Here is a 26,815-nt window from a genome sequence, read left to right as displayed (position 1 = left end):
GATTTGGTGGATATGCCTATTGAGGATATTCTTTCTAGTTTAGTGTAAATAATTTATAGTTTAGATTATCTTTGTTTTATTGATGTAATTTCATTTCTGGGGGGTGTGGGACCTTGGCATTGATTCTTTTTTTCAGTTTTAGGTGTTGCTCTTAAATCTGTCTTACATCTGTCTTTGTTAGTGTTAAGCAAAACCCCCATTTATTGTATCCACTGTCCTAGTTTAGTAGCTTTATTTTGTTATTGCTTTGGAAATTGGGCAGGTAAATCCATCCATCCCAAACCTTGGTTGGCCATGACCTAGGCCACAAAGGCTGAAATTGTAATGTGGATGTTTTAGAGTAATCAGTCAGCCAACATGTTTTTGGTAAGTGAGAGGAAAATGGAGTACAAATAGGCAGAAATGAGTAGAATATGGGGACTCTACACATACAGTGACTGTAGTGCAGAAGTGAACCCCATGTCCTAGAGCTGTGAAGCAAGCATCCTAATCACTCAGCCATTGTACTTTAAGGATGCAACTTGCATTTCATTTTTTTATTTGAATTTGTTAACCCGGGTTGAGCATTTATCCCAGTGGACCACTTTCAGGTTTAACTCAAACACATAAAAGTAAAATGATGCAATATAGTTTAATAAAATTTAAAAGAATACAGAAAAATGATATGTTTCAAAATTATAAAGTGTTAAAAAAAGCTAGCCTAGCGCTTCCCAATGAACCACATTTTGCATAGAATTATAGCACTTACACAGGAGCAACAAGGATAAGTGAATTATCTTCACCTGTAGAGAAAACTTTTAGGTTCAACAGGGTAGATGCAGCGTATAGAATATATAGAACCCATGGCTAGTAGGTGGTTGTGAGAACTGTGTATGAGTTGTGATATCTAGGTGGAACAGCCAAATGAGGGGGCAGGAATTCACTGTAGGTCACTGCACCTGTTTTGTAGCATGAGCAAATTCCTTCTTAGAATATAAATTATATAGGACCATGTGTAAATGACTTACAGGATGCGTTTTCTCTCAAGATTACATGTGTTACACTAAGTAGTGTAAGTTTTTGGAAACACCTTCATCCAGTTGGTGTGGCAGAACATGACTCAGTTATAGGTGGTGGTATTTAAATTGTTTGCATGGCATATCTTCTTTGCCATTCCTAACCACACTTTTATAATGTGCACCTCTATTTTAGGAGGTGCTCTTACATTTAGATTGTGTTTAGTAAGTGCCCTAAGTGATGTGTTTTCCTGTAATTAATTTCTTTCCTGTGTATTGTAGCAAAGTTTTTTTAGGGGGGGGGGTGTGTGCCTTTGCAAATGTTTCTTGTCTCTTTCATTGAAGGTTTTTCATTACTAGAATCAGATTTTATGGCTTAAGAAATGAACTTTAAGCAGAAAAGAATAGCACTGCATTTTATTGGAGTGTGCAACAAGGCAGACTGCAGTATTGCTTTTTCAGGACACATCTTTCTCCTTACCCTGTATATGACAACATCCCAGGCTGCATTCTGCATGAACTACAGAATGAACTGACATCCCACTTAAGCATCATGTTCAATCATAGCCTCACCTCAGGCTTTGTGCCCATTGAATGGCACACAGCGACGGTTATCCTACTCCACAAAGGGGGAGCCACCACGGACCCCGGAAACTAATGCCCCATTAGCCTAATGAGCCTGGTTTGCAAGGCCATGGAATGTATCATCACAGAACTTATAAACAAAGACATTGGTAATCTCCAGACTCTGGACCCCACCCAGTTCGGGTTTGTAAAAGGCAGATCATGTCTCCTAAACCTGATTAACTTCTTCGAAGCAGTCACCAAAGCCGTAGACGAGGGTAAGGTGATTCACACAGCCTATCTAGATCTCGCCAAGGCTTTTGACACCATCCCCCACTCTGGAATTATAGATATACTCACTAAACTAGGTATAAATCCCTATATCACAAGATGGGTTGCCAACTGGCTCACTGACAGAACCCACACTTTGAAAGTAGCAGACTCCAAGTCCGACTTCAGACCAGTGACAACTGGAGTACCACATGGTTCAGTCCTGGGTCCTCTCCTGTTTGGTATCTACTTTTCTGAAGTACAGGCTAACACAGAAGGTCTTTGGCTAACGAAGTTCGCAGATGACTGCAAACTAGGAGCCATAATTGAAACTCCTAACAATGTGGACATCCTGCAAAAGGGCTTCACTGAGACAGATGCCTGGTGTCAAAGCATTGCCTCAAGATCAATGCCGAAAAGTGCACTGTCATCCCCTTTGGTAAGAACTCTGTACCCATAAGCTACCACATAGGTGGTAGTCTACTTAATACTGAAAGTGTGATAAGAAACCATGGGACACAGGTGGACAGTAGTCTCTCCTTTGATAATCACATCACCACAGTAGTGAGGAAATCCTTCTACGTGTCACCCCTCATCACAAAAGGTTTCTCAGCCAGGAAAAAAGAGTTAATTGTTCCCCTCTACTCATCCCTCATTAGACCCATTATAGAGTACAATGCCCCTTGTGGTATGTACCTCACAAGACATCTACAACAACTGGAAAGACTGCAGAAATACCTCATAAAGAGGATTACTGGCCTCAAACAGATGCCCTACGCAGACCATCTAAAAAAACTCCAGCTTTACTCCATCGCATATCACCTACTCAGAGACTATCTCTGCCTAACATACAAAGCTATGTCAAACCCAGAGCTGTTGGACATGCTCCACTTAAAAAAAATCCCAGTCCCTCCGAGCTGCACGCTCTAGGGACCTAAACCTTGTCACCACAATAAACAGAACATGCTGGAGGGATAGATTTATGTCCCAGAGACTCCCATACTCTGGAAAAACTACCTATCTATATCAAACAAAGTTCCTCATTAGCACTCTTCAAGAAAAATCTTGATGATTGGATGGGAAATAGGAAATTCACCCTGGGGATCACTTCTGTGGCTCTGCTCGACAGGGGCACAGGAAAATAATTTTCTTGGGTGGCAAAAGCCAGGGTACTTTTTTGGCTAGGCTTGTAAAGGCCCCAGGGCTGATAGCCTAGTATCTACCTATGAATAGTAAATCTGTGTATATGATGATGCAGTCTAGCTCTAGAACAGTTTTGTGTTTTCTGTGTATATGATGATGGTACGGTTTAACTGTAGGACAGTAATGTATTTTCTGTGTATATGGTGATGGTACGGTCAAGCTCTGGAACATTAATGTATTTTCTGTGTTTATGATGATGGTACTGTCTGGCTCTAGGACAGGAGTGTATTTCCTGTGTACATGATGATGGTACAGTCTAGCTCTGGAACATTAATGTATTTCTGTGTATATGATCATGGTACAGTCTAGCTCTTGGACAGTAATGTATTTTCTGTGTATACAGTCTTGGTACAGGCTAGCTCTTGGACAGTAATGCATTTTCTGTGTATACAGTCTTGGTACAGGCTAGCTCTAGGACAGGAATGTATTTTCTGTGTATATGATGATGGCGCATTCTAGCTCTGGAACATTAATGTATTTCTGTGTATATGACGGTACAGTCTAGCTCTTGGACAGTAATGTATTTTCCGTGTTTATGATGATGGTACGGTCTAGCTCTAGGACAGGACTATATTTGCTGTGTATATGATGATACAGTCTAGCTCTGGAACATTAATGTATTTCTATGTATATGATAATGGTACAGTCTAGCTCTTGGACAGTAAAATATTTTCTGTGGATACAGTATTGGTACAGGCTAGCTCCTGGACAGTAATGCATTTTCTGTGTTTATGATGATGGTACAGTCTAGCTCTAGGACAGGAATGAATTTTCTGTGTTTATGATGATGGTACGGTCTAGCTCTAGGACAGTAATGTATTTTCTGCATAGATGATGATATGGTCTAGCTCTAGGGCAGTAATGTATTTTCTGTGTATATGATGATGGTACGGTCTAGCTCTAGGACAGTGATATATTTTCTGTGCTTGTGATGATGGTATGGTCTAGCTCTAGGACAGGAATGTATTTTCTGTGTATATGATGATGGTATGGTCTAACTCTAGGACAGGAATGTATTCTCTGTGTATATGATGATGGTACAGTCTAGCTCTGCGACAGTAATGTATTTCTGTGTATATGATGATGGTACAGTCTAGCTCTGTGACAGTAATGTATTTCTGTGTATATGATGATGGTATGGTCTAGCTCTTGGACAGTAATGTAGTTTCTGTGTATACAAGCTTGGTATGGTCTAGCTCTTAGACAGTAATGCATTTTCTGTGTTTATGATGATGGTACTGTCTAGTTCAAGGACAGGAATTTATTTTCTGTGTATATGATGGTGGTAGTAATGTATTTCTGTGTGTATGATGGTACAGTCTAGCTCTCGGACAGTAATGTATTTCTGTGTTTATGATGGTATGGTCTAGCTCTAGGACAGGAATGCGTTCTCTGTGCATATGATGATGGTATGGTCTAGCTTTAGAACAGTAATGTGTTTCTGTGTATATGATGATGGTACGGTCTAGCTCTAGGATAGTAGTGAATTTTCTGTGTATACGATCTTGGTATGGTCTAGCTCTAGGACAGTAATGTATTTTCTGTGTATGTGATGATGGTATGGTCTAGCTCTAGGGCAGTAATGTATTTCTGTGTATGGTGATGGTAAGGTCTAGCTCTAGGACAATAATTTGTTTGGCATTATGTTGGGTGGGGATGCAGCAGTATGGGTCCTGTCTTCTTTCAGTAGGTATGTCTGACTTTTATACAAACTAGGCTTTTTAATAATATTGAATTTTGAATGGAAACAGCTGACATTTTATAGTAATCTTTATTTTGTTGCAGACTTCAGAATCTGCCCCTGATAATTCTGAACCCGTCCAGACTACAACAGGAACACTGGAAGATGACACGTCTGCTGTTGCTACAGTAAGGATTTAGGCCTTTTTTCTGTTAAATGTAAATATCTGTTAGCTGTTTGTAATTACTGTAAATGTCCCATTTACCTATGCTAATTGCAAACTTTTTTTAAGAATAACTAGTGCTTCCTCTTTGTGCAAAGTATGTGGTTAAAGTTAGTGTAGTGTATAGTAAAAGTTGCCACTCACTCAGATACTTCTACAGCAATTTAGTCACTAAAATATGGCAAAGAGATCATGAGAGAGAGCAGCCTTTTCCTGCAGGAGTGTTAACTGACTCTGTAACAGCTACTTCATTCACTATTCAGAGCTTGTTCATAGCCAGCCATGCGGTTATGCACTAGTCATGCCATGCTATACAATTTAATTATGGAGGAACATCATTTTGCCAAATAAGGGACTGATAGTCTCCACCTTCAAATATGTGAATGAAATAAAAGGAATGCAAATAAGCCTGTAAATATACTGTGTCCAAAGTGATACATTTTTGTGCTTAGGCTGAGCCTTTTTGAGACTTGTCATAGGTAGCAGGCAGTTTTATTGAGGGTTAAACACTTTGATGTACAATTAAAACATTTCAGGTTGCAGCCTTTAATGTCACATGTTTCAGCTGTACAGTTTGACCATTTGTGAGGTAGTCTGACTTAATGTCATGAGTCAGCTGTACAGTCTGACCATTTGTGAGGTACTTTGCAACATGAGATCGAATAGCATTGTGGAAGTGGGTGTATATTTCAAAATACCAGGGCACTAAGTCTGGGCAAGTGCTACTGCCCCCCCCCCCCCCCCATAGCTCATTGGAAGCATAAGTCAGTGGTCTGCTGGTGACCTAGCTTTTTTAGAATGCTAACAGCTAAGGCAGCAGTTATACAGTAGTATGCAACAGTAAGATGGGTGTGCAGTGAATTCTGGTTGTATTACCTTCCTACTAACTAGATCTTACAGCTCACGATGAGAACATTTGAGTGATGCCTTCAAATGAGGAGGGTGCTGAACAGAGAAGCAAGAAAGGATATGTGAGTGAAAATGATTGCCATGGGTTCCTGATGCCCTAAAGTTTTGCTGTCTCTTAGTTTCAGTGCTGATCTTTTAAGTAGACTGATTGGGTTGTAAAGAGGAAACCTTGTTGCTAAAGGACTTAAAACCAGTTATTTCAATGTTTATTGCTTTACTGCAGTTCATCAGCAATGGCATTCTGTGCCACTATGCTTCAAATGTACAAATGTGCACACAAACGGATTCTTACAAGATTGTTTTAGGAACATATTTAGTAATACAATCTACTGTTTTATTAGCATTCTTTATGTGTTCTGTGTATTCCTTTTCCTGGCACTGTTTACACACTAAGTTGATGTGAGTGCATAACATTGTTACATCATGATTCCCAGAATTTAGGAAGGGTGGGACAGGCAGGACAGTTATGCCAGGTGCCAGCTTGTTGGGAGGTGCCAAACTCTACGCCATGTTTACAAAAAAAGAAGACACTGCAGTTTTAGAAGCTTTCATTAAGCCATCACTGTCACTTGGAGATGTTTTGCTTTTTAAAGTAGCTCTGGACCATCCATAAACATTCACAGTAGAAGAATGACAGCTAGTAAACCATCAAGTGGTATGTTTTGAAGGCAACAATTAATTGTTAGGTTGCTACATTAATAAATATACACTTTATATTCCTTTTGTGCTGTCTTTAGCTATCAAGCCATGCTTTTTTAAAGGTAGCAACAAGTTAATAGGTTGCTGCATTAATAACTATTTTTATAACCAGAAATGTATGAAAATTATTTTTACTAATGCAGCAGTTATAACTTGCTGCTACCTGAAAACAAAAAGTTATAAAACAATTCCACTCACTTATAAACAGCTCAAAGTCATTTATTTATTTATTGAGTGACTAATTTATTTATTTATCTTTGTTTACCAAGAACATTTAATTGAGAAAGAAAAAAAAACCTTTTCAGCAGAGGCCTAAGGAGAAAAGCTCCATACTTATCAGTTTTGACATTGTACATAAATATGGTTACATGACATTAGACGGAATTCAAAATATTGGCAAGTGTGCATACTTGAGAGAGAGAGAGAGAGAGAAAGCTTTGCAGTATTTTACGTAAACATCATTTTGAAAGACCAGTGTACATAGTTTGTATTGGTATATAAAGTGCTGAACATTCATTTGAAATAGACACAGACTTGTATATAGCAGATAGAGATGTAACACTGCAAAAGATACTGTAATATTACCCGAGATATCTAGCAATTAAAATAATGAAAAGAAGAGGCAGTATAGCTATGGAAAATATTAGAAAAGGAGACGGTGGAAAAGAATGCAGTGTAGTATAATATCTTAGAGTGTTCAGTAGTCAGAATCACCTACCTGTAAGAAAGCAGATGTAAGAAGAACAGATATAATTCGACTAAGAAAAAGAATAAAAGTAGCATAAATCATTGAAAAAGCTGCACCCGGTCTTTTAAAGTGTTAGATACTGAGAGGCACAAACTTACAAAGTACTGGGATTTGCAAACATAAAAGAGAACAATGTGGAAGAAAGATACTCAAAACTGTAGTATTAGGAGCATAGGATTAATTAAAATAATTTACAGTTGTACATAAATACGCTACCAGTACATATAAACAATACATATAAAGCTGTACAAACTGCAGAGGGAGTCAGTTCTGTGCACACTGCATGGGCTGAGAAGAGCACTCATGGCTAATATCAAAGACGGAAACAATACTAATTTCATGAACTCTAATGATACTCTGAGTCAGGAATGGGGTCCATTACTTTGTAAGTATTAGAGACCCAAACATTTGGAGAAATTAAGAAACATGAGTATCTTTGGATAATGGAATGCTTACAGATGTATAAGATACACCTTACACTGACCAATTACATTGCAGTGACATTGGCAAGCCACTTTGCAGCTGAGCCATGACAAAGGGCAAATTATTATCCCAGGGATAATAGCTGTCAACCTTCTATGTCCAAAATGAGGAACACTAGCCCTCATAATGTGGAACAAATGGGCAACATGTGGAACACATACTAATGGCTTACTAACAACTTTAACTAGGAAGGCCATAGGATGGTTAAAATATGCTGGTTTTACTTATAAATAAGATCTTGTAATAAATTAATATGATTAATTTCTATTTATCATGGATTTCTCTTAAAAAAAATTCCTAACACTGAGTGTGTGACAGTCTTTCAATGTGGAACTTTAAGGAACATGAACTTTTTAAGACCCCAAATGAGGTACATTCCTCGTAATGAGGTACACTAGAGAGGTATGCCAGGGATAAAAATTCAATAGGGGATGTCCCAGGGTGATTCTTTGTCACTGCCCCTGTTTTGTTTTGTCCTTAGCACTTTAAGCTGCTTACGTAATAGGGTACGGTTACATTTCATCTCCCAGAAACCACCCTTGTTTAAAGATATCTGACCTACTTTTTGTGGATGACTTAAACTTATATAGTTCATGAGATGTGGATCTGAAAACACAAGTAGTGTTCTTACAAGTAGTATTTGTTAAAACATTCTGAGATGATATAAGAATGACATTTGGTCCTGATAGGTTTGCAAAACCAATACCTATAACAAGGAAGCTGCAGCACCAAAAAAATATCAACCTGGGACAGAATGTGATATAAAGGAATTTAAATTGGAGGAAGTGTATAAATACTCGGGAATAGATAAAGAGTCGTCAGTTAAACATGAATACATGAGAACAAATCTTAACAAAGAGTACTTCAAAAGACTAAAGCTAATACTGAAAACTGCCTAAACATCTAGGAATAAATTCCACGCTGTCAATTAATTTGCTCTTCCTGTCCTAACTCACAGCTTTCATGTGAACAACTTACCTCAAACAGCATAGAATTAGTTGGGCAAGGAAACAAGAAAAATGCTTTTTGCCTATCAAATAATACATAAAAAAACAATGCATCCCAAAAATGTATATCTCTTGATCTGAAGGAGATATGGGCCTCTTATATGTATAAACTATGTGTATAAACTATATTTATACTTCTGCGTACATGTTTGTTGACCTCATCAGATCCAAACAGTGAAAGTGTTAAAGCACGAAAAGAAGAAGAAACGTTATATTTGCTTAGTTTAGTAGAAGCACTCTGTAATGGAGGGGAAAATGAAAATCAAACCAGAAGCAGATGAAAGTCAGGTGGGGACTGAATATGCCAAAAACACAAAAGAGAATATTTAAAAAAAAGGGTCAGAAGAAAAGGAAAGAAAATTGAAAAGCCCAAAAATGTAGTGGTAAGTATAGAAAACCTCTGCAACAATCACATTTTGACCAAGATTTGACATAGGAATGTTTACGGAGAGGAGAATTTAAACAAAAAAAAAAATAAAAAGGAGTAATGGCAGACTAAGATAGTAGGGCTACATACTCCTTGGGGTTCAATGTCTGTAGAAAAAAAATGGAAGAAACAGACAAATGCAGGTTTTGTAAAGCAGAACTGGAAACATTTGCTCATTTTGTTGCTGGCTGTGATAGATATACCTGTGGATGAGTGTCTATTACGTGTGGATAGGGTCTGTATACTGAAAGGCACAATACTTTGCAAACTGTTGCGCTGGGGTTGTGCAAATACTATAATATTCAAGTAGCTGAGATGCACTGGAAGCACGAACCACGAACCACAAAACATTAATAATAATAATGTAGTAGTACATTGTGCACCATGATTATGCTGCAAAATCGGGAAAAAGATAAAACCGTTATATGCTGCTTTATTGAAAGACCTGACTGTAGCAGCACTTTCAAGTGTTACACACCCCTTAACAGCTGTGATGGTCACATATAAGGGAAGGGATGTTCCTTCGGTCCCTCAGTATCTTTCCTCCTATTGTCCACTGAAGTTTACAGACATTAGTCTGTAAGTAACTTGTTCAAATTTGCTCAGTAATTAAAAACTTTGTGACCTTTTCCTTGCTTGTCTATGTGGCAGCACTTGCTAAGTATTTTATTGGCTTTCAAAGCCAGTAAAATACATAGCATTTTTTTTCTGTTGCAACTGATGGTAGATAAAGTAGATAAGACTCCATGCACTACAAGGAGTTATGATGAGGTCTCACTGATCATAACCCGTGATTAAGTGTTCTTGGCTTGGATGCTAAGATTCACCTCTTAAACAGATTTCTTGGCGTCTGTGTCTTGAACACATAATAACGTGGTTACGAGTGGATACCCGATCATAACCCTCTGTGAAGCTTGGATTACATGGGACCACCAATACCAACAATTAAGGAAATAAGTGCAAGAAAACTAGGGACAGTTTGTCCAAGAAAAACAGACAAAAGTCTCATTAATCACTGAAATAGCTACACCCAGTAGCTATAGTGTATTTCATATATATAGATGTGTATACATGTTTGTGTCTGAGAAATGTATCTATATCTGTATATATCTTTATGTATATCTTTATTTATATATATATATATATATAATATATATATAAATATATATATATATATATATATATATATATATATATATATATATATATATATATATATATATATATATAAAAACATGTAGATAGTTTCATGCATATAGAGAGAGACACAAAATTATATAGTACATGGGTTGGCAAGCACAAATTAGAGCAATGCAGAAGAAAAAGTGTTAGACAATTCCAACAGCAATAGGAGCAACAGGACTAAGAAAACAGAATTTGCAAACATACTTAAATATACTACTGGTGCAGATAAACCTGCACAAAATGCTGAATGAGTCTGTTCTGGGTATATTGCAGGTGCTGACAAGAGAATTTAGGCAAAACACAAAAGACTGAAGCAATACTAATTTCATGTGCTTTAATTGTACCCTTGGTTCCATTCCCATACAGTGTTGCATATCCTCATCTCTTTTAGGCTACTGTATAGGTGCAGATTATCTTGGGTGTTGACACTGTATGAAATACTCCTTTATATTTGTGCAGGTGCTGGCATTGTAGTGTATCCCCAGCACCTGCACAAATAAAAAGGAATATTTCATACAGTGCCAACACCCAAGATAATCTGCACCTATACAGTAGCCTAAAAGAGATGAGGATATGCAACACTGTATGGGAATGGAACCAAGGGTACAATTAAAGCACATGAAATTAGTATTGCTTCAGTCTTTTCTGTGGTGGGCCGGCATCAGCTGTTCACTCCCATCCTCCCCTGTTTGAGTCCTCCTGGACTCAAGCCACTAATCAGTCTTATTTGGGTCATAGTTGGAGTTCATTCCTCTTTGCAGTGGAGCTGGCTATTTTTTGACAGTTAAAAGTGTGGTTTTTAGTCGTACGAATGTACTGGCAGGATTATAGAGCTGGTAACAAACTTTGCAGAGGTATTAATCCTTTGGATAATCTGTATAACACAGTAATGTGCAATGCACATGCCTGCTGACACTCATGCTAGGAAGTATTCTTCTGCTTACCCACCTACAGTTTATTATCCATGCAGGGCTTGCACAAGATTCAGTCTCTTTAGGATATAGGTTTTCAGTCCATTGTTTCTAATTAAACTAATTGTTTTAGTAAATTATTCTTGGATATTTCATGCCACTGTTTTATTTTATTTATTTATTTATTTATTTATTTAACATTTGTTGACCGGGAATGTCCGACTAGGTTCCACAGAGCCTGTTTTCAGCGGAGGCCCGGGGAGAAATGCTCCAGATGCATGTCTTTGGAATGTGGGAGGAAACCGGAGTACCCGGAGGAAACCCACGCGAACACAGGGAGAACATGCAAACTCCACACAGAAGGCACCCCAGCCGAGAATCGAACCGGAGAACCTCTTGCTGTGAGGCGACCACGTTAACCGCTGCACCACTGTGCCGCACTGTTACCATAAACAGGGAATGTTGTCATAGTTGTGTGGTTCATGAAGGTGTTTCAGAAAAGACATGTTTTACATTTTTTTCCCACTTTTGACTCACTTTGTCAAAGATAGCCTCTGTAACACAGTTTCTTGTATTTGAAAGTGATCCAGTCATTACTGTACAATAAACTTGTGGAATGCAGTTGAAATATTAAGACCAGACAAAGGCTGTTAGTAGTTATGGTATTTTTTCTGGTTCAGACCTGACTGTGCGTGCATATTATTGCTGTGGCTATTGGCAGTGAACAGGTTGTCTTTAGTAAGGTTAATGTGTGGTACCACAAAGAGAGAAGTGAAATTCTCTCCAGATTTTACTGCTGATGGATCTTACCTGTCCTAATATAATGAGGAGCTGGTAATTTGTGCTACTTTTTATTCACATTTAAATGTAGTTACCTCTGATATGTACTTGTAAAAAACACAGAAAGTCCCTGCCCGCATTTAATTTAGCAGAAATTTTCTTGACTTTTGTTTACTTGTATAAATTGTAGCAGATTACATGTAATGTTCAGTAGTCTGACTAGAAACTATTAAGAAAACTGATGTGTACAGAATGTGATATTAATATGGTGTTTGAGTTGTTAGAGTAGGCAGTGGGTCTTTTCAGACCATCTGTAATCTTTTTATGGCATTTTAAGTGTGTATTAATGCCTGTTTTTCATATTCTTGCAATGTTTATGTAGCAGCTCATTTATTACCAAATCTTGATGCTTAGCTGTCAAATTCTGAGCAATGACACTTCCTAAGTACTGTTTTGTACTCCTTTTACTTTTTTTCTGTACCTGTTTACTAATTGCTGTTATTGTACTACTGTACCTGTGTTAGGACATAAAAGGGTCAATAGAATAGCTCACCTACCCAGTTATCAAATTGTAAAATAAAAATAAATACATTTGTTTTATTGCTATGGTGAAATAGAATACCTGCTGTATGTAGTGGTGAGGGCAGTGCAACCACTTCTCTTGTTAGTGGTGCTGAGAACCATTTTTCTGTTCCTGCAGCGTTGGTTATTCTCACATTGCTCCTGATGATGAATTTTGGTCTGAGCTCTGTCAGTGTTGCTTTCCCTGGAAATGGTGCATGCTTACTGTACCTTTTAATCCATGTTATCTACATTGGAGAAGTTCACCCAAGTCTTTCTACTGGATTCTGTTTCTCCCAGCTGTACTAGCCTGGGAAGGTCAAATGCATACAGATACAAAGAAAGAGGCAAGCATTCTAAACAAATATTTTGTGTCACTCTTAAAGTGTATGGGAGTGTACCATTCTTGGTATGCAGTATAGGGGCACAGAGAGTACAGACAAATGAGACAACAGAATGAAACAATTGAATGGAGTGCTGTACGATCCAGAGAATGGTGATTCACAGGGAACTAACAGGATCCTGAAATGGGGAGTTTATTCACTTTCTGATAAAATTGTTCAGTGTCCCTTAGAAAGGGAGTTATCCTGGGGAATTGGAGGCAATCTATTGCAGTCCCACTCAAGGAAGATGAAGCAAGAAACAACTATGAGGAAAAAAAAAAACAGTAAGCCTGACTTCAGCAGTGGGCAGAATGATGCATGAGGCCTTGAAGTGAAGATGTGTAGCATTCCTGGATCAGAACAGGCTGCTCTGCTTGTTCCCATAGGATCATACAGTGTGAATTGTGTCGGGCCATCCTGATGCTGCGTCATTACTGTGTGAACATGGAGATAGTCATTGCTAATTCTGCGTGTATCTTCTGTCTGTATTTCAGCAAAGTCTTTGAGCTGGCCATGCTATACAGTCTCCTTGCCAAGATCAGAAATGAATGTGCTGGAAAAAGAGAAGTTGTTGGACAAAAGTGAATAAAAGGTGACAGGACTGAGCTTTTACACAAAAGGGTAAGATGTTGGTGAGTTATTTTCTCCAAGGATCACTTCTTGCTTTTTATGCCTTAGTTAATTTTGTCATCTCTGACTTTATGCAAGGCATTTTATTTATATGGAAATTAAAGTGTGCATTCTTGCATGTTTTTATTTATTTACTTGTTTAAGGGAAACAGGCTGGACCCAAGAACCAATCTTTTTTCATTTACAGCTTAGTCAAATAACTAAATTAAAATATCATCCTAATAAATAATAAACTATGTGTCTGGTGTAAACCCTACATTCAATGGAGGAGCCAAGAAAAGGGGGTCAGTGACTGTAGCAAAGGACAACATATGTTCATAGAGTAATACTAGCCTAACTGTCCTTATGGGCTATTTGAAGCCTAGAAACTTACCTAATGTGAGAATCAAACCTGAGCTGCATCTTTGTAAGATAAATACCTAAACTATTATGCCAGCCCCCCACCCCTGTATGTATAACAATAACAGAGAAAACAATCTGAGTGAAAGTGTAAAACATGAAATATTTGCTCTGTTAAATTGTGAGCAGTTGTGCTCTGGTTTAGGTGAGCGAACCAAAAATCTACAGCTTTTGTTTAGTAGCACTTGAACTCTGTGGTAGTGGGTGTAAGATGGGCATAGAAGACTGGATTTATGCCATTGCAGTTGACTCCATTTTTGGGGGTAGGTGGTAGCAGGTGGAGAGCAAGGCTGACTAGGTACCTAAGGAAACCAGAAGATTTGTGATAAAGGTGTCAGTTTCACTTAAACACCCATGCATGTTTAGGGTGCTACAGCTGTTAAATGACAGCAAAGGGGCAGAATACACACTTAGGGAATTTGGGTTAATATATCCAGAACAGGAAAAGGACTTGAAAACTGTTATAAAAAACAGACCATCAAGCACAGAGTGGTGTGTGTGTGTGTGTGTGTGTGTGTGTGTGTGTGTGTGTGTGTGTGTGTGTGTGTGTGCGTGTGTGCTTGTGTGCTTGTGTGCACATATGTGTGTGTGTGTGTGGTCATATATGCATGTGTGGGTGTATCTGGGGATAAAATCTTTAGGTGGATTTGTGATAATATCTCTTTCTCAATCATTGATCATGTGCCAATTGGAGTACTGTGTCACTTATGGAGGCCTTATGGGAATGAACGTCATGGGGCTAGAGAGGGTTCAGAGGAAAATGATTAGGATGGTGGGAGAAGTGGTAGGAGTAACATATGGGGAGGCTGAGGGAACCTACCATGTGTATATGGTGAAGAGGCTAAGGGAACCTACCATTTGCATATAGGGAAGAGACTAAGAAAACCCACCAGTTGTATATGGGGAAGAGGCTAAGGGGACCTACCATTTGTTTGATAGGAAAAGAGGAGAGACAGGAGTGGTATTTTATTTATTGATTTTTATTTTACATTTGTTGACCGGGCTAGTCCAGCTGGAATTATGTTCATTTTCAGTGGAGGCCCGGGGAGAAAAGCTCCAGTGGTTTTTACAAGTTTGCACAGAAATAGGCATAATAAGATAACATTTATAAAACAGAGTAAGTTAATACATGTAATATACAAATATGAATAAGATTGAAACAGGGAGAAAAGATAAAATGTCTTTTCAAACAAGGAATAATAGAGATTTTTTTTTTGTCTTGTCATACTGTATATATGAGATAACATATGTTTACATAGATTAAAGGTGGTTGAGGAGGAGATATATAGAAAAGGTTATGGTGGTAAGGGGGGTTAGTCAGGGTTTGTGCAAGGACAAAGCCATTGTTCTTTTAAGTGACTTTTTAGTTGATTTTTAAAGAGAGGTAATGATGAGAGAGATGTCAGTTTTGTGGAAAGTGTGTTCCAAATTGTCCCCACAGAGTTTGTGAAGAGAGAATCTCCTGCCTTGTTGTGGGATTTCTGGGTTGTAACTAGTAGTTTATTTGCTGAGCGCAGGTTTGAAAGGTTTGTGTAGGGGGAGATGAGGCTAGTGAGAATAGGAGTATTAGTAGGCTGGTATATAATTTTATGTGTGATTGAGAGTTGTTGAAATTTTAGTTGGTTATTTAGTTCAAGCCATCCTAGAAGTTTTAGGTTTAGACAGTGATGTGTTCTAAATGAGGACCCAGTAGCAAACCTGGCAATGTTGTTATATGAAGTGGACAATTTGTTTAGGTTGCTTTTGGAAAGATTAGTGAAAATTGGGGAGGCATAGAAGAGAGTGGAGCTCAGATGGGTTTGGGCAACAGTAGTTCTGGCTTCAGGGGTAAGAAAAGGTTTTATCCTATATAAGGATCCCAGTTTTTTGTTTACAGTTTTGATGGTGGCATTAATGTGAGTGTCAAAGTTGAGGTTGTGGTCAATCAGTACACCTAAGAGTTTTGTAGTGTCGAGAGCTATGATTGTCCCATCGATGGAGGTAATAGAGAAGTGTAATGGGGTGGATTTGCTAGTTGGTGTAAATAGTAATAGTTTGGTTTTTTTGGCATTGAGGAGGAGGTGATGTTCTTGGAACCAATTTTCTACTTGGTTGAAAACTGATTGGGTGATATCATGGAGCTCAGATGAAGTGGTTACTTTACATATGAGAGTGGAGTCATCTGTGTATTGTATGCAGGTGGGTAGAGGAAGATTAGTAGAAAGGTTGTTAATGAAAATGGAGAAGAGTAGAGGTCCCAGGATAGAGCCTTGTGGGACACCCAGAGTAATTGGGAGATGTTTGGATGTTATCCCAGAGGACAGCCTGTTGTCTATTATGCATGTAGGATTTGACCATTGGAATGCTAGTGTCAAGAGAGAAAGAGTTGAGTATGTTAAGTAGTAATTGATGGTTGACCATATCAAAAGCTTTAGAAAGATCAATGAACAGAGCAGAGGAGAGCATGTTATTGTTATGTTGTTTATTAATGCAGTCTGTGAAGGATAGGAGAGCAGTGGTGGTACTGTGGAATGGTCTGAAACCATGTTGACAGTCAGCTAGAAGGTTATATTGGAGAATGTGGTCTAGAAATTGTTTGTGGATACATTTTTTCATAATTTTGGCTAGTGGAGATAGTAGTGCAATAGGTCGAAAGTTGGAGAGTTCAGTTGAGTTCCCTCCTTTATGAAGTGGGAGTATGTGATTTTCCATAATGAAGGGGCAGTTCCTTCAGTTCTGGTTCTAATAATTAGAATAGAGATTGGGTAGGCAAGAGGTTTAGCAGCAATTTGAAGGTATTCAGGTGGTAGGAGATCAGCTAAAGCTGTACAGGGTTTGAGTTTATGAAGTAGTCTATAGATGAGGGCTGTAGGAATAGGTTTTAAGTGAAATGTAGGTGGTAAGGTAGTGGGGGGGGTACGGTGGGGTTGAGAGGTGGTAGGGAGTTAGCTAGAGATTGGACAGTTTCAGTAAAAAAGCAGTTGAAAGCATCAGCAATCTCCTTGGGAGAGTTGTGGGAGAGAGTAGATGGGGTAGGAGTTTTGGAGTGTCCTGGATGTAAGAGTTTATTTATGCTAGACCAGAATCTTTGAGGTTGACTATGGTGATTTTGTTGTAGCTTGAAGAAATAGTTCTTTTTATCCTGTAATATTTTTGGTGGCATTTCTTAGTTGTCTGAAATGCTGCTGATCAATAGGGTCTTTAGTGTGTCTCCATTTGGACCAGATTTTGTTTGTTTGTAGGATTTGTTGTCTGGTTTCTTTAGTGAGCCATGGGGCTGCTTTGCATCTAGTTCTTATGGAACGTGAGGGGGCATGGAATTCTAAAATCTGTAGAAATTTGGTGTTAAAGTGGGATACTGCTTCGTCAATTGGCAGGTGCTTTAAGGGTCACCAGTCACAGGCTAGCAGCTCCGCCTGAAAATTGGCTGGATTAAATTTCTTTTTGTTGCAGGTGATTTTAAAGGTTGGTTCATTTGGAATATAGGTCTTTTGTCTGGATATGTAGGTTAGTGAGTGGTCACTAATAACATCAGGAAGGACACCTACTTTGTAGGAGACAGGGTGACAATTTATTAAGATCCAGTCTAATATACTTTCTTTTTTGGTGGGTTTATGGATTCTAGTGGGGGTGGTAATAGTTTGAGAGAAGCCGTAAAAGTTTATTTGGGTTGGTGTATTTAGTGTGGTACAGGAGTACCAATCTATATTAAAATTACCAAGTACTATTGTTTCTTGAGGGAAGGATGTAGACAGCCAGCTGAGAATACTTTCTATGATGCTAATGTTGCTGCCTGGGGTTATGTAGGAGCATATTAAGTTAATGGATTTGGTATTGTTGAGTTGGAGTTTGGTGATAAGAATTTCTACCTTGGTTATTACAGGGGATTGTACCAGTATGGGAGTGACCTGTAAATGAGATTTGTATAATATTGCTATCCCACCACCATTTTTAGCAGTTCGGTCTAGCCTCAGTATGTTGTATCCAGGTGGGAGTATTTCAGTATCTTTTGTAGTAGGTTTAAGCCAGGTTTTAGTTAAGCAATAAGATATCAAATGAGTGAGTTTCAAGTAGAGCATGTAGTTGGCTTACTTTGTTATTAACACTCCTAATGTTTAGATGAGCTATGAGTACAGAATTTGTGGGAGTGTAGGGTGGGGTTGGTTGTCCTAGGGTGTTGTTGTATGGTCCTGGGTTAGGATGAATGTCCCCGTGAAGGAGAGGATATTTGAGAGGATAATATGCATGTTTCAGAGATATAGTATAAATAAGTTGTATTTTTCTTAATTGTGTGCATTTAAAATGGGAGACTCTGTGGTATTTAGGTGATAGATAGTGTGAGGTAAATGTTATGTTAGAGTGGTTAAGGATTTTGAGATTTACTGTATAATGTGGATATATTAGTAAACAGGGGTAAATATGGTGGAATTACACTCATCAGAAGGGGCATGATCAGTAAATCAAGGGTCTACTTTTTAATCTTTATTTTCCACATAAATCAGTTATTGGACTGGGCAGCTGAAGAAGAGATCCTGAGATTTTTGAAGCAGCATGAGATTTCTCAAGAGACTAAATAAAATGCGGAGATGTGCTATCCTGTGGTGACTTGCAAGTTGTATAAACCGCATCTCTCAGGAAGCTTTAAAAAAGATGTGTTTGCAGTGATATCTTATTACCAAAATAGTTTTGCAGTATAGTATTCTTATTGGCTAAATGGCATTTTTAGAGGTAATAAACTGCAGTTAGCACTACAAAAGGATCTTTGTACCTTATTTGATGATAGGAGGTACTGCCAGCCATGCCAGAAGTAGTAGGGCAGTGGATGTGTAACATATGCCAGCACAGCTAGCTAGAATTTTGTAAAGAATGATGTCATTTGTATATCAAACTGATTTGTACAGATGCTTGTATTGAAAATGTATTTGTAAAGCTGCTTGTGTTAAAATGTATCAACAGTATGCCCTGCTGGAAAACAAAGAAATGTACATGCGTAATTGTAACTGTTTAAATGTATATATTGTAACAGAGGATACTGGAAGAGAAGAGGTTAATCTCAGTCCAGCCAAATTTAAAATATATTTGAAATTAAATTACTTTATGGGTTAAGTCATAAAGATGTTATCCCACAATTTTGAATGGAGCCAGAAACACAGTGCTTGATAATAGTTTGTAGCTCCTGTAGGGAAAGTGGAATGGTTTTGTTTTACGGCTTCCAGATGCTTTAATAAAACTTAACTAAAGGTCTAGTGTGTATTGTAGCACATAGGTACTAAACCCTGGCAGCTTCTAGTGATGCAGGATAGTGCAGGAAACAGAATCAGATGACCAAATGTGTGTGATGTCATTCTGTAAGCCAGAAATAATATTTAGATATTAGTAGGAGATTGCTGTTAGTATTCTGTCTTGGATCTGACAACAAGGACAACTCACCAACATCATCTTGCTTTGCTCTATTCAGTAAGTAGGAGCAGTAATTCTCTAGATCAGTTAGGAAAATATAATGAGAATAGTTAAGTATTGTTTTTCTGTAACTGTGTGACTTTCCAGATGTTTTATTTTCAATATTTCCTGTGACTGAAACTCTGGTGTTTACTGTAGTTAGTATTTTCATGTTCTTTTATTTATTATTGAATATATTTAAACATGTCCTTGTGGATGGTCCTTCTAGAAAAATGTTTAAGTTTTGAGAGTATTTGCACATGTACTGATTTGATGACAACTCTGGCCACTCCTGAAAACCTGGCTTTTTGGTCACCATTACCATTTGTATTAGTATTAATTTCACTCAGTATAATTGGGTAGCCTTGAACGACCCTTAGGTAGCTGGCTTTGTAGTGCCTGGTGGCAGTGATAACTACCTTATACTCTGGACAGAAGGGGGCATAGTTAGTAAACCTGTGCCAGCCTTTTGCAGGTGTGTGTGTGTGTGTGTGTGTGTGTGTGTGTGTGTGTGTGTGTGTGTGTGTGTGTGTGTGTGTATATGTGTGTGTGTCAGCTACTTGGAGCAGGGACACTAAGCACTAGTTTCATAGAGAGAGTGATGAGGGAGTTGTCATAGGTACTCAGCTGAAGACTTAATTCTGCAGGTGTACCAGTGAGGAGACTTAATGGGGACCTAGAGGAGACAGGTGGAGAAACACTGACTGAGTGTGCTTGCTGTGTGGTCTTAAGGGAAATTGTGCTTGATGCAGAGAGGTCTGCATCTGGAAATACTGAGTATATCTATTTGTATTCCAAGTGAATGTCCCTCTCCAGTGTCAGTGGTAAGGATTCAGCTCCTTGATTACTGGCCCAGCATGGGGATGTCACATACTGGTGAGCACTAGTGTGTATATTAACTGAACTTCTGTAGCCTATAGGCAGTTGTCCCTAAAGGTGTTCATTCTCTTAGCAGCCACAAGGTAGGCATTCAGAGTTTCATTTCACAACAGTTCTATTTTTTTTGGTAGTTTAGTTTAGTCAGGGAAGGCAGGCAAAAATGTCATCACAGGATTGTGGCAAGCTGACAAAAAAACAGTTGCCCAAGGTGTGTGAAGCCAAAGGACTGGTGTATGCCAATTGGACTAATGAGGAAATTATTTCAGACTTAGTCCCAGCTCAGACCAGCAACCAGGAGGACAACCAGTTTGGTGATGGGGATTTGCAGCCTCCGAAACAGAATAGTTCACCTTTTTCTCAGAAGACTTAAAAATCCACCTGGAGTTAGAGACTTGAACTGGAGGCCAAACATATGGAATTTGAATCAGCAGATAGACTACATCAGACAAAACAGATGGAATTAGAATCAGCAGTGAGAGAGATTGCGGCATTTGGAGGCCGAAGAAAATGAGAGACTAAAGTATTTAGAGGTTGAAGGAAATGAGAAGCAGTGTCAACACGAGAAGGAGATGCTGACTCTTTGCCAGTGTCTTGGAGGTAATGGGGAAGAGATAGATGAACCCCAGAAGTAATAAACGTCAGTACATTTCTTCTACATTTTACAGAGGGTGATAATTTTGATGGTTTTATTCTTATATTTGAAGAGTTTTATTCTTATATTTGAAAGAGTATGTAAACAGTTTAATGCTGACCAAGGGCTCTGGGTCCTGGAATTTGAATCAGCAGATAGACTACATCAGAAAGGTCCTGACCCCCTTTACTCCATGGTAAAGCTGTAACTGCTGTTTCTAAATTGTCTGATAGTGATTGTTTAAACTATGAAAAAGTAAAGACATGTTTATTAACACCTAAAGCTTACAGGAAAAAGTTTTTGAGCATAGACACAAGGCAGATGAAAATGTGTGAGATTATATTGCTGAGTTAAGCACTTATCCTCATAGGTGGGTAAGTGGGTGTCAGATCACCATTTTTGAAGGGCTGGCAAACTTTTTAGTGAGGAAACAAGCCCTTAGCACTTTGCCTAAGGACATGAGAATCTGGTTGACAGACCAACAATGTAACTCTACAGATGAGCTGGGGAAGAAAGGGGATCTCTACTTAGCAAGCAGGGCATCACTGCACAGGAAGGGGATACGCAGTGCTGCACATGGATATAGGGGAACCCATAGTGGCCATCATAAACCACCCCAACAAAGTCTAGCAGTAACAGGGAAAGCCACTATTTTCAGTTACACAGCCAGGATGAAGGGTTAAATGTAACCAGTGGGGCCATGTATCATATAGATTTCCATGGAGGTAAGGTGGGGAACAAAAGGTGGGGAGCCAGCAAATGTGAATAGCAGTATGCCAGTGGTTAGTTGTCTGGAGACAACAGGGGTACCAAACTATCACAAGAGGTTGTATCCTATCTTAGTGGATGAAAACAGGCCACTGGTAAGAGAAACACAACATCTGACATAACCATTGTGAAGCCTGCAGTACTTAAAGAGGAGCAGTACTTGCTTGGGCAGTCCACTCCAGTCAGAGCTTTAGGAGGGACTCCATTCCAAAGATATTTGTCCAGGGTTCACCTTCATTGTGAGGGTGGAAAAGGAAGCAGGCAAGTAGGTGTGTTTGAGGATATTCCTGCAGTTGTTCTGATAGGGAATGGTTTTGTTAATGCAGTACCTTGTGTGCATGTAGTTATATGCAGTCAGGCTTGGAGAAAGCATGTGGGTCTGGTAGCTTGGGGAAGACACAGACACTACACCTGAAGCTAGGACTGGTGAGGTGGCGATATCAGGGAGGGAGCTACTGTGTAGCAGTGATCCTTAAAGTGAGCCATAGCTGCTGATAGGTACTGATGTTCCCTTGGACAGAGTGACTGCAAGGTCAGAGGTGAGTGGTAGTATGCAGGCTGACAGTGGGACACCGCTATCAGAGGATACCAGACTTCCTGTGGAAGTGGAGCTGGGGAGAGTCACAAAAAATAGAGCTGAGACAGGCTCAGCTCTCAGACCCTACACTAACAGGCTTGATGGAGGTACCTAGGGTGGCACTTGATTCTCAAGGAAAATAGGCTAGAGGTTGAGGTAATACAGAAGTTGGTAGTGCCTAGAGCCTACCATCTGGCACTTCTAGCCATAGCCCAAGACATTCCTTTTGCAGATCGTATGAACATAACACATACCAAGAGACATATTATGCAGAACTTTTATTAGCCTGGGATTCAAAGGATGTAACAGGTACTGCAGGACCTGCAATGCCTAAAAGTAGGCAAGGCAGTAGACAAGATCAAGGCTCCTTTTAATGCCTTTGCTTGTGACTGAGGAGCCCTTTCAGAGGGTAGCTATGGATATTGTAAGGCCTGTAACTACCCCAAGTTTCATAAGGAAAAAATATATCCTAGTGGTTGTAGATTATGCTACCAGATAGATACCCTGAGGTGGTTGCTGTGTCCTCCGTCGAGGCAGAGAAGATGGCAAATGTTTTGCTAGAGATATTCAGCAGGGTAACTTTCCCAAGAGAAATATTGACTGACAGAGGGGCCAGTTTCATGTCAGACCTGCTGGCTTGTCTGTGGAAGCACTGTGGGGTGAAACACCTAAAAACCACACCCTACCATCCCCAGACTAATGATCTTGTAGAGAGGTTAAACTCAACACTAAACACCATGCTACAGGCATTTGCAGACCTGTTTAGGAGAGAGTGGGACAAATATTTGCCCCATCTGCTGTTTGAATGTAAACAGGTACACCCAGAATCCACAGGCTTTTCACCCTTTGAGTTGCTGTATGGACATAGGGTGAGGAGGCCTTTAGATTTGATTTGTGATGAGTGGGAGAGTGATTGTAAATCCCACAAGGAGTCTCTTGTGGCATATGTCCTAAACCTGAGGACAAGGCTTAGGGAGCTCATGGACTTGGCCCAGGAGAGAGGAGCCCAGCAGCAGAAAAAAGGTCTGGTATGACAGGAATGCTCAAGCTAGAGAGTATGCTGTGGGACTGCAGGTGATAATTCTTATTCCTGTCAGACACAGTAAGCTGCAGGCAGCTTGGGAGGGGACCCTTCATAGTGGTAAGGAAAATCAGTGATGTTAACTACATGGTAGAACTGCTAGGCAGTAGGCAGGTGTCCAAATTGTACCATGTTAACATGATGAAACCTTACCATGATAGGGAGGCCCTGGTGCTAAGTATTTGCAGTAGGAGGCAGGAGGAGTCTGAGGGAGATTTATGACTATATCAAATCAGCCAGCAACATTCCAAGTTAGTATGGTGGAGTCTAGGGTTGCAGTCATACAATAAGACAGTGCATCACTGTAGTGGGGTCAGCGATGCCAAGGCAGATGGAATCTCAAGACAGGATATGGGGTAATGTATTCCCAGATAGGTTCATTCCTCTCAAGCAGCGTTTCTCAAGGGGCACTTGAAAAACTAGCTTGAGTCTTCGGGGGGGTGGGATATGTGACCATAAATGGTACTGCGAGCCATGCCAGCAGAAGCAGGGCAGTGGATATGTAACAAATGACAGCCCAGCTAGCTGAAATTTTGTAAAGAATTGTATGTCACTGATTTGTACAGATACTTGTGTTGGAAAATGTATTTGTAAAGCTGCTTGTGTTAAAATGTATCAACAGTGTGCCATGCTGGAAATCAAAGAAATGTACATGCATTATTATAACTATTTAAATGTATATAATGTAACAGAGGATACTGGAAGAGAAGAAATTAGTCTCAGTCCAGCAAACTTTAAAGTATATCTGAAATTAAATTACTTTATGGTTAAGCCGTAAAGATGTTATCCCACAGTTTTGAATGAAGCCAGGGATGCAATGCCTGTGCTAGAGAATAGTTTGTAGCTCTTGTAAGAATAGTAGAATGGTTTTATTGGTTTATGTCTTGCAGATGCTTTAATAAAACTTAGCTAAAGGTCTAGTGTGTATTGTAGCACATAGGTGCTAAACCCTGACAGCTTCTAGTGATGCGGGATGGTGTGGGAAACCCAGTCAGATGACCAGATGTGTGTGATGTCATTCTGTAAGTCAGAAATAATAATTAGATATTAGTGGGAGATTGCTGTCAGTATTCTGTCTTGGATCTGACAAGGTCCGCTCACCCACATCATTTTGCCTTGCTCTTTTCAGTAAATAGGAACAGCAATTCTCTACATCACTCAAGAAAACTGTAGTGAGAATAGTTAAGTATTGTTTTTTTCTGTAACTGTGTTACTCTTTCCAGGTGTGCTATTTTCAATATTTCCTCTGACATACTCTGGTGTTTACTATACATAGATATTTAGTATTTTCATGTTATTTTATTATTTATTATTAAATATATTTAAACTTTCCCCTTGTAGCTGGTCCTTCTAGAAAAAGTATTTCCACATATTTATTTGGTGATAACTCTGGCCACTCCTAAAAGCCTGGCTGTTTGGTCATCATTACCATTTGTATTAATATTAATCTCATGTAGCTGGCTTTGTAGTACCTGGTAGGCAGTGATATCTGCCGTATAGTCTGGGCAGAAGGGAGAAGAGCTAGTAAACCTGTGCCAGCCTTTCCCAGGTGTGTGTGTGCGCGCAAATCGAATCTCAGAGTGTATGTCAACTACTTGGAGCATGGACATGAAGCACTGGTTTCACAGAGAGAGTGGTGGAGGACTTTGCTTAGACACTCAGCTGAGGACTTAACTCTGCAGCTGTACCAATGGGGTGTCTTACTGGGGACCTGGAGAGAGACATGTAGATAAACCCAGACGTCGGTCTGTGTGTGTCCCCTTTGTGCTCTCAAGATAAATTGTGCTTGATGCAGAGAGGTCTGTATCTGGAAATACTGAGTGTATCCATTTGTATTCTAAGTGACTGTCCCTCTCCAGTGTCAGTGGTGAAGATTCAGGCTCCTTGATTACTGCAGCAGTGTGGGGATGTCACACATATGTAAAGAAAACATTTTATTTTTTTTTGCCATTGCAACACAAGATAAAAAATTCAGAACTAGAACGGGGAAGAAAAACTTAAAGCAGCTGTATTGCAGGGACACACCTCACAGATGTTTACAATTGGTGCTGCTGTCCTACAAGTGCCCCAAGTAAATGCTGAAACAGCTTTATAGAAGTGATTGTTCAGGGAGTCAGCACTCATAGGCAGAATTAGAGTGCTGTGTAAACATCTGCAGGTATGTTATGTAACACAGATACGTTTCTCCTTCATCCCTGAAAGTTTGAGAGACAAATAAAAGAAAAAATGTTTTATAGACTGGAGGCTCCTTTTTTTTTTTTTTTTTTTTTTTAAGGTAAGAAATTTCTTTGTAAAATAACTAAAGTGTATAGTACTAGCAGTCACTGTTTAACCATGTGTGATATGATTTACTCACTTGCATCCCTGTTAAGCAAGGATCACTCATTTGGTATCTTTGTATACTTGTTTCTGTATTTTGGCACAGGGCGCCCATTGAAAGTCTAAAGACCATGATTGCATCCTAAGTCTGAATTTGTGGTACGTCAGGGTGGAGTGCGTACTAAGTCTGAATTTGTGGTACGTCATGGTGGAGTGCGTACTAAGTCTGAATTTGTGGTACGTCAGGGTGGAGTGCGTACTAAGTCTGAATTTGGGTATGTCAGGGTGGAGTGCATACTAAATCTGAATTTGGGGTATTTCAGGAGACGTGCATAACAAGTCTGAATTTGTAGTATGCCAGGGTGGAGTGGATACTAAGTCTGAATTTGGGGTATGCCAGGGTAGAGTGCATATTAAGTCTGAATTTGGGGTATGTTAGTAGAAGTGCATAACACGTCTGAATTTGTGGTATCTCAGATGGACAACATAAGAAGTCTGAATCTGTGGTACCTAGAGTTATCCTCTGTTCTCCAAAGAGCAGCAATCTCAGTGTGTTTGAATGTAGTGGGTGTGGTCCCCTCTCCCTAACTATGGTTGTAGGTAGGCAAAGCTCCATGTAAATAAATACTTTGAAAATGTAAGTTCAAAGTATGCTGTTTGTTGACATCATACTTTATTTTTTGAAGTTTTTGGACTCAAAGGTAAAGCCTGCAATAACTACATCATTCAAGTCCTGTGCACCTGCTGTGACAATTTTGCTTTTGTCTATAATGTGTAAAACTGTTACTTGTCCACAGTTTTGCTGAATGTTGCCTGTCTGCAGCTAGAATAGTGTATGAATTCTTGAACCATTGTCCACATCTGTCAGAGTAAGATTATTAGCTGTATGGAACTGCTCCTCTATTTCTGCATCAATCAGTGTTTCAGGACTTAGTAGGCAAAAACACACTGGAACACAGATGTGATGGAATAACTGTTATTTGACCAACAACATATGTTTTGCAGCTAATCAAGCTTTCAGGCTAGTGGGATGTTCATTTCTCTGTGAATGTGCCATGATTTATTTTGATGATGTCCATCTTTG

General features: G+C 39.2%; 1 protein-coding gene across 4 annotated transcripts in view; it reads left to right on the top strand.

Moving 5' to 3' along the window:
• BIN1 (bridging integrator 1) overlaps positions 1-26,815 on the top strand; it is a 2,421,789-nt gene that overhangs the window by 2,122,123 nt on the left and 272,851 nt on the right. For all 4 annotated transcript variants that reach the window (XM_044060666.1, XM_044060667.1, XM_044060664.1 and 1 more), the window contains one exon: positions 4,818-4,901. In XM_044060666.1, the coding sequence (XP_043916601.1) occupies positions 4,818-4,901 (84 nt within the window). The remainder of the gene's footprint in view (positions 1-4,817; positions 4,902-26,815) is intronic.

The sequence above is a fragment of the Protopterus annectens genome, chromosome 2.part0 (assembly GCF_019279795.1).
Source record: "Protopterus annectens isolate FY-2018-M chromosome 2.part0, PAN1.0, whole genome shotgun sequence".
In the NCBI taxonomy this organism is placed as follows: Eukaryota; Metazoa; Chordata; order Ceratodontiformes; family Protopteridae; genus Protopterus; species Protopterus annectens.
This window is presented reverse-complemented; position numbering and strand designations above follow the sequence as displayed.